Raw genomic sequence first — 9,496 nt, forward strand, 5'->3', positions numbered from 1 at the left:
CAGAGGTCTGAGCAACCTGGTCCAGTAGAAGGTGTGCCTGCCCACGGAAGGGATTTGGAAGCGGAGAATCTTTCAGATCTCTTCCAATCCAGACCATTTTAACATTCTGTGATTCTTTGAGACTATCCACCTGGAGAAGAAATCTGTTGTCATTGCTCTCCATGCTTTTGAAGTGGAATGTATGTAAATTTTATGCAGGTCTACAAAACTCAACATAGCTAGATTTTTACTGTTTACTAAAATTAGAAAAACTGGTAACACAATGAAAAACAAGTTTATCTTTCTTAGTTGTGTTTGTTTGTCATTGCACACCAAGTACATGTGAGATCTCTACAGAATACACTGGGACATTAATTATTATTTCAAGGCTGTATTCGTCTTCTTTTTCTAAGAAAAAGAATCAGAAATTACAGAAACAAAATTATAATCTGGTATAGTCTGGATAAAAAATATTAGCAACCTTACTTTTAAGAATTTAGATTTAAATCTACACTCAGAAATTACAGCACATATCTGCACAGAGTGAAAAATTAATCTTTACTCAGGAATACTGAATTTTCTGAACTGTAAGAAATACAGCTGTTTCTAAATGTTTCTTCCAGTCAGAAAATTTGCTTTTTATCCTGATGGAATATGTCATCATATCATTAAAGCAATGTACTTGCCATACTTTGTCACACATTTTAAAAAAAGATACTAAACCCCCAAGCATGATTCTAAGAAACACAGGTTGATGAAGGACTGTACTACACAGAGGCTGCACCATCCAACGGAGTACTATGAGCAGTGAAGCTATTGAACATCAGAGACCTTTGAAAACTATGACTAACAAGCAGTAGAAAAAACAGCTAGAAGCTTATTTTATGGTGTGACTGACAGCTCTTGGCACACTAACATTCACAGTGGAAGAAAGGACATTGCAAATTCTATTTCCTTGGAATTACCTGTATTCTATTCAACATAACAATAAAACTCATCAAGTAACTTACAGAAGGTAACTCCTTGCACTGAGAACGCTTTGACAATGCCAAAGTTTTTAACAAACTCTATTTCTTAAACTTAAAAAGTAGAAAAGACAGATTAAATTAGCTCCCGCTGTTGCATTTTCAAAACTATTAAAAAAGAAAACCCCAAGCATTAATAATACCAATATAAGAAAAGGTATACTGGCAGAACAAATTCTTTTTAGAGCATTACTGTCTGTTGAATATGGGAAAGGACAGATCATCACTGTACTTTGTGCATATTGCTGTAAAGTACTATACATCTTGCTTTAATTACAATTGTGAAATGTAACTGTGTAACAGCATAGGATTTGTACACAGCATAACTGTTTCCAATCTCACAAAGTCTACTGAAAAATATTGTACAGTATTTAAAACATTCCTTCAATTATGTCAAAATAAGCACTTCTTAGATCTTCATCAGTAGGCATCATGCCACAGTGAAAGCAGCCCATTTCAATTACAGTTTTAAACTATTCTAACTACTTTACAAATAAGAATTTCTTTAAGCATACCCAGAGAAAACAAAATTTTAACTGACAGTATACCATGAAAAACAAAACCTATTTAACCCTAATTAATGCATGCTCTTACCTTTGGTGGAGGTCTGGAATTCTCAAACATCTTTGCAATAGCAGATAAAATACCACACATGAGCGCAGAAATCAGCATCATCACTCCAACTGCTGTTAACCAGGACATACTGCAGAAATAGCACAAACTTTCTGCTGATGTGCATACAATGACATGAACAGCACACAGCAGCAGACACATCAAGTAAAACAGCAGAGAGAATAGTGGAGGGGAGAGGGGCACTTCAAATTCTGCCCGCTTGCTCAGGGCTTTAGGAACACTGAGCAAAAGCAGTAGCAGAACCTAGGAAAAAAACAGAGGATTAATAAATTGGAGTTAGCTAAAACATACAGTAAGAATTCACACAAAAAAATCATGCTGTTGTCATCCATGTCTCACATAGACCAAGCAGAACTCCAATCTTCCTCTTATGTAAGTGCTGCAACAGAGATGAACAATACAATGAAACTTTCTGCTACTTGTATACAAATCTTTACAAAAAAATGGGAAAGCTCAGCCACATGCTAAAATGCTTTGCAAGCTGCAGAGATGGAACTAGGACTAGACGGACCTCATCAGCTTGTGCTAGGGCAAGATTAAAACAAATCAAAATAAAAACAACTGTATCAGACCACTGTCGACCTGTAATCTTTCACTGTCACTTGCAATGACCTATGCCTAAAATTTTCCTCACACTACAGTGAGACATAGTAAAGTAGACCAAAAGAAGTCAAATGCTTTGCAGTAGTCTGCTGCTTCTTTATATTCTACTTTGTATTTCATTTAACTATGAAAATATGCAGTTTTGAGTATCATACTGGCTTAAGTCTTACATTTCAGCCCAGCACTTAAAATTAAAACTAAGACAGCACTCATGGCAGGAAAATGCTCAAACTGTAGATATCTACCAGACTAAATTTAGGTCTTTTGAGCAAAAGCAGTGTTATCAGTTCATATCCCAGAGGTATTGTCCTCATGTAAAATACAGGATAATTGGCATTTATAGCATAGCATAGTTTGAAGTGACATGTGTACACTTACTTATTGAGTGAAGGTGGAAAATCGATATTAAGACAAAACATTTTAGAAAGCAAGGCAGTTTCCTGAGTATTGCACTGGAGAAAAGAAAAAACCCCAGCCATTTTGCTGGAGTCTTACAGTGATGCTGAGCATACACTTCTCAATAGAAATTTCTGTGATTAGTGGCTGCATTTCTTAAATGAAGGCTGATTGCATATAACACCTAAGATTTGTTTTCTAGAAATTATTTCAAGGCTATATATGTAGATGGCTATATATAACCATCTACAACTGCATTCCAGAAAAAAAAGAAATCCAGTGCTTCAGGTCTAAAGTAACTGTAAACACCTTGAATGCACAGGTTCTGAAAACAAAGGACTGAAGAAAGATAAGCACCTTCAGCTTTGCGCCGAACTTCATCCACCTCCAGATCTTTCAGCTCTGGAGCAGGAACAGAACCCACTGTCTCATCTCCCCAAGGGCACCGTGGAACTCATTCCGGTGAAGCGATCAGCAGAGTGACAAACCCCACTGAGCAGTCTACCAGAAAGCCATTTCAGAAGCACTCTGCATGCAGAGACCAGTGCATGGGAGACAAGGCTCAGAGCCCTGCTAGGACAAAGGAGACTCAAATATCAGCTGGCTGCTCACACTTTGTTATTAGTTCTAAGCCCAGAACAGGAACAGAGCTATAGCACATAGAGTCTTGTACAGAACTACACACATTCAAGGACTTAGTTAAGCTTCTGGTAGGTACTTCCATCCTAGAGAACAGTGTTAGAAAAGCTGGCAATCCTGTAATCTAAAAGGTCAGTACAAACTTTGGCACTTCAGAGTCCAGGCATGGTATCACGGCATCCCTTCTGAAAGTTCTCAAAGCATTAATATTTCCAAGCTTTTGAGACTATTTCCAGCACTTGAGTTTTGCCCAAAACATCAGTTGGATCCTCTTATCCTTGTAACTACAGGAGATATGAAGAGGTGACCCTAAAGCAAGCATTTATTTCAGGGCTCTAAATCTATCAGTACAAAGAACAATTCCTGGAACGGTGAAAGTTTTCCATATAAGGTATTGCCTGTTTGAAGCAGCTATTCTCAATGTTAGATAAAGAGGAACAGCTAGGAATTTACTTGCCAGACCTTTTTTTTTTTCCTAATGCAATAAAGCTATCCAAAAATAGAAGACTGATATGGGAGTAATTTAAGTTGTAGCACATCTGCATATCTACTGTAACTACCTACACTAAAACTTAAGTAATTCGTATCAAAAGCACTCTTGAATCATTTTAAAGGCCAGATTTTACTTTTAAAAGAGTATTAATCTCATCCAAGCAGAATGTCAGTCAACCCTAAAAATCCATACGCAGTAATTTTAAAGACCAGTAAGTGTATACATTACATATCCGAAATCAAGATACTTTTACTTTTGTGCACTTAACTTTTTCACAGGAAGATCTATTTTCATACCTCCATAATGATCACAGTCCCCACCATCATCGAATACATGTCATATTGTGCCACTTGTTTGCTTAATGAAGAACTCAAAGTCTTGAGAGCCTCCAAGTATTGCTTCAGGACCTTCTTGCCAAGATTTAAGAGTATTTCTGAATTATTCCCCTCTAAATACAGTTTGATCCAATTACCATGGGATTTTTCTGCTATCTTAAAATGTTCATATCCAGGATCTGAAGAGAAGGGGAGAAAAGAAAAGAAGTAAGAGGATCCATGAACAGAGAAAGATTACTCGGAAATGTGATCGTATTTTTATATTTGCTTGTAAAGCGTATAAAAATATATAATTGCTATGGCAGTTGAAACTTTTTTCACAGGTACAAAATTACACTATCTTCCTGCAGCAATACCACTTACTTGGAATAAAAGCAATTAATTCTAATCTAATAAACGGTCAAGACCTCTAACAATTGACGAACTTATTAAAATAACCATTCATTTTTACAGAGGGTTTCCAGTACAAGCAATTCAAATGCTTCAGATACTATGGGGGGAGGGGAAAAAAAGGAAGCAATGTTTTCCACTGGAACTACTCATTATCCAGAACACATTGTGTAAGCTAAGTGGGAAATTATCAAATAGCTGATGTCTAGGGAAAACACCAGAGACAACACATGCATTGCATCACTTGGTAGTGAGGGCTGGATGAGCAGATGGTGAGGTGGACTGAGAACTGAATGAATGGCAGAGCTCAGAGGGTTTTAATAAGCAGTGTAAGTAAGATCTATCTAGTTGGAGGCCTGTTAGTAGCGGTGTCCCCTAAGGGTCAACACTGAGTACACTGTAGTTCAATTTATTCACCAATGACTTGGATGAAGGAACAGAGGCCTCCTCAGCAAGCTCCCCAATGACACAAAGCTGGGAGGAGTGGCCAATATGCCAGAGGGCTGGGCAGCCCTTCAGAAGGACTGGACAGGCTGGAGGGACAGGACGGCAAGAACCATCTGAAATTCAACAAAGGCAAGTGCAGGGTCCTGCACCTGAGGAGAAAAAACCCCAGGTACCAGCACAGGCTGGGGGCTGACCTGCTGGAAAGCAGCTCTGGGGAGAAGGACCTGGGGGTCCTGGTGGACAACAAGCTGTCTGTGAGCCAGCAATCTGTCCTGGGGGCCAAGAAGGCCGATGGGATCCTGGGGTACACTAGGAATAGCATTGCCAGGAGGCTGAGTGAGCTGATCATGACCCTCTACTCAGCCCTGGTGAGGCACATCCCGAGTGCTGTGTCCAGGTCTGGGCTCCTCAGTACAAGAGAGACATGGAGCTCCTGGTGTTGCCTTTCCCTGGTCTTAAAATTAAGAGCCAGACACAGTTAATGGAAAAAGGGGTTTTTACCTTGGTATTTAATAAGGATCCTTAAGGTGCACCACTTTGCCATGGTGGAATGCGCCGAAATGCACCCACATGATAGATCGCGTATACAATTTATAGACCTTGCAAATTAGCATATCTATCAAAGATTCCCCAATGAGAAGCTTAAATGAATAGTGTGATACCCCCTCATCCCAAGGAATTCCCCCCTGGATGGGCCTATTTTAGTTTACAGGATGTGTTCTAGAGAAGACCTTGGTTTCTCAGGATAGCATAAGACTTTCTGGCCTCCAACCATGAGCCCTCCAGGATGTTTGGTCTCCTGGCTTAAGAGAATATTAGGACTATGCTAAATTATTGGACTGAAGGAATTACAAGTATGCATGCTAAAAGCACGGACCTGGGCCTGCTCAGCCTCGAGAAGAGATGGCTGAGAGGGGATCTCATCAATGTCTGTCAGTATCTGAAGGGAGGGTGTCAAGAGGATAGAGCCAGGCTCTTCCCAATGGTGCCCAGCAACAGGCAGCTGTCTGCCCGCTGACAAGAGGCAACAGGCAGAAAGTGGAACACAGGAAGTTTTACCTAAACATGAGGAAGAACTTCTTTACTCTGTGGGTGGCCAAGCACTGGAACCAGTTGTATGGAGAGGGTGCAGAATCCTTCTCTCAAAATATGCAAAAGTTGTCTGAACACATTCCTGAGTAATGTGCTGTGGGGGACCCTGCTTGAGCAGGGAGGTTGGACTAGATAACCTGCAGTGATCCATTTCTGCTTTATCTAATCTGTGGTTCTGCTTTTCAAATATTGGTCATTGAATACAGTATGCGGTCACAACACAAATTAAGTTTTCCATATAACACGTGGAAAGCAAGAACATAACTTTCAGAAGCTTGCATCTCACTGGACATTATGCTATGAATGAATATTCACATTTATCTGCCTTTTTTTCAAAAAATAAATGTTTAATTTCACTTCACACTAATAGTACTTGCTATTTCCCTGCAATTTGACTTGAAAGGTAATGATAACTTAAGTACAAAAGGTCAATTTGGAAATCTTTATATAACTTGCAGCTCTTCCCTTCTTAGCTGAAAGTAGGGTGAAACATTTGCTATGAAGTTTCAGACAAGAAAGGTTACAACAATGACTGAAATAACACTGGTGTCACAAAGATTTCAGTTACAGTTCTTTTTCACTCCTCATAGATGAACAGTACATTCTACTTGGAAAAAAGTCTTTATTTTTTGTTAAGCCTTTTCAGCAAAAATACATTATTAAATCCAGAAATGTTTTAAATTTTATTTCAAGTGAATGAAGATGAATGAAGTATTTCTATTCACAATTCTTGTATAGTCATGAAGGAATCATGCTTACTATTTCTAAGTCTCTTATCATAAAAGACACTTCGTCATCTACTGTGGACTGAATTCCAAGTGAGGATTTTAAAAGGCAATGTTTAACTCAGAATGTCCAGTCTGTTCTCCCAAGACTTCTAGGCATGCTGATCCTGCTATGCAGGGGGCTTGCAGGGATCTCTAGAAAATACAATACAGCCAGCAGCAAACACTTGTATATCAAGATAGTTGCCAGTGCACACAGAGGATTTAATTTCCTTCCTGTAATTCTTTGAACTTTCCTGTAAAGTGACTCTTCCAGTATATTTGAAATAAGAGTTAAATATTCATACGTTTGAGGACATCCATAAAGGATCACCTAAAATGAGCTTTAATCAAACTGAGATTTGACATGACACTTTTTCATTATACAGAACACTGAAATGAGTTCAAGCTATATTTTGAAACATAAATAAATTTCCTTCACATCTTCTCCTCTTCTGCTCCCTTTTCATGCTTCTGACTAGTCTCCCTCTTCATTCTTTTTAGCAATTTTATTTCATTCTCATCTACTGCTTGCCACGCTAACTGCTCACCAAAACTATTGTGTCCATGTTATGAAAGATGACTTCTAGTCAAACCCTCATGAGTGAATGATTTAAAGACCTTGCAGACAGGAATAAAGGACCATGGCTGCCAAATTTCATTTGAGAACTCCAGTAATATTGGTTCAGTGGCACATTTATATGCAGGAAGTATAAAATAAGAAGAGTCATGGACACTAAGTTGTTGGAGAAGCATTTTGGTAACAGGCAGGTAATATTGGCAAGTCACTCCCATATGGGATACTCATAAGAAAAGTCAAAATTAAAGCAAAATCCAAAGCGAGCTTCCTCAGATGCACATTTCCCAAAGCACTGGCAATGTTTTACTTACATAATACTACATTAGCAATTTGTGCTTCAGCATCACTACCACCTTATCACAAGCAGATGGATAAGCTTTGCAATCATCTGTTTGACAAAAATTTCACTTCGTTCCACAGTCACAGACAGCAATCATTTAAAAAGAGTTATAAGAAAAGAATGAATAATGTAAAAGTGACTTCTCCAGTTTCAATATATAAACGTCCCAGTAAAAGTCAAATTATTTCAATCTAATACAAATTCAGGATCAGTCCCAAATTGATAAGCTTGCACTCATTTTAATAACAACACCCAACTTGCTCTCAAGCATTGACTCTTCATTCCATTTTAAAACGTCTTCCAAACAAACAGTCCTAGTTTACCATTCAGCTACTACTGAACTATTCCGAACATTCAACTGTTCAATGTTCAGAAGTTCAGAACTTGAGGGAAGCATTGCTAGATACCTAGAGCTGCCTATCTCACACTGAGGTATGAATTTGCTCAAAACCCCAAAGTGTGTTTTTAGATACTTCTTCTTTCAGCTTCTTAATTTTTGTCAGCTATTTTTATCCTCGTTTTTCAGACTTTTTCTTTAGCTGCATGTATCCACATCTATCAAAACTTCATGCCTCACATTATAATTCATTAGCATGTTTCAAAAAGATATGTTTAAAATAATAAAGCCCTTAGTCAAGCTTCTAGTTTCTCATGTAAAATTTAATTTACTTGAAGATAGGTTTAACTGGGAGGATTGTTTTGTACCTCAACAGAGCAAAGCCCAAGTCCCATTAAATGTTGTACACCTCTTAGTTTGAAAATGCATGTTTGTATGAACAAACACTGGGGGGGAAAAAATTACTGACCTGCCTTCATTCTGCACTTCATTAACAGACACTTGAAGATGAAAACAAATTTTTGTGTACTGTTATGGTTTGTTCTTAACATTGGAGCAGCTGAATCCAGGGAACTCTATGGCTTCGTTATGAAACAGCTTGTAAAGGTCATGCTGCCTTCCCATCTGATTGCAGTTCAACTCAACTGACATCTGACTTCATCTCACTGTGTTAAGAAGGAAACTAATATTGCACCAAAAATGAATGTGTATGTTATGCTATAGCTCACAATGGGTGAATCTTTTCCTCCTATGACTGACTCAGTCATCATCCTCATGGTCCCAACAGCTGGTGCTCTAACCCCTGTGTGTAAATTACAACACTGGACAGGAATGACATGTTTTCCCCTTCAGCAGAGCTTATTGGTTTTGACCTCAGGAGCTGAAAAAATATGTATTTTTTTTTTTAAAAAAAGGCTTATGCTATCTTTGCAAGTAACTTCAAGTATATCTTTCACTTGAAACTGAAGTTCCAGTCATAGGCATTTCTCTTAGCATTCAACTGAAATGTTATGATCCACTAGTTGTTACTAGTTGAGAATCTGCATTGAAAAGCTTGAAACTACACCAGCAAATATGAGTGATGTCCAAGTGACTATCTTCTGGGGTTTCTTTCCCTCAAAAACCTGGCAGCAGACCTTGTCTGTGGAATTCAGGAATGATATAGCCCAAGAGCTGTCAGCACAACTCTGATGAATGTTCAAATGTTCTACAAATAAAGACCAAAAGGCTCTGAGCAGGGTGAGCTAAAGAAGATTGCTCAGATCTGTGTCCAGTCAGGTCTTGAACGTTTCCAGGTATGAAGTCTCCACAACCTCTCTTGCCAACTCATTCTAGTGTTTGACAAACCTCACCTAAAAATGTTTCCTCTAAATTTTTTGTGGGGACCACCAATTAGACCCCAGTTCCTTCTTTTTTATTCCCTCCCAGCACATATTACCTACA

The 9,496-nt window shown here is 38.5% G+C and overlaps 1 protein-coding gene across 5 annotated transcripts in view; it reads right to left on the minus strand.

Annotated features, from left to right (window-relative positions):
- The window catches only part of PIGG (phosphatidylinositol glycan anchor biosynthesis class G), an 82,212-nt gene that overhangs the window by 60,531 nt on the left and 12,185 nt on the right, over positions 1-9,496 (minus strand). For 4 of the 5 annotated variants that reach the window (XM_008634546.2, XM_017735387.1, XM_017735388.1 and 1 more), the window contains exons 6-7: positions 4,065-4,282; positions 1,599-1,880 (exon numbers count right to left, since the gene is read on the minus strand). In XM_008634546.2, coding sequence (XP_008632768.1) covers positions 1,599-1,880; positions 4,065-4,282 — 500 coding nt within the window. The remainder of the gene's footprint in view (positions 1-1,598; positions 1,881-4,064; positions 4,283-9,496) is intronic. The other variant, XR_001862337.1, reaches the window with a different exon arrangement.

The sequence above is a fragment of the Corvus brachyrhynchos genome, unplaced genomic scaffold (genome assembly GCF_000691975.1).
Source record: "Corvus brachyrhynchos isolate BGI_N302 unplaced genomic scaffold, ASM69197v1 scaffold22, whole genome shotgun sequence".
Lineage (NCBI taxonomy): Eukaryota > Metazoa > Chordata > Aves > Passeriformes > Corvidae > Corvus > Corvus brachyrhynchos.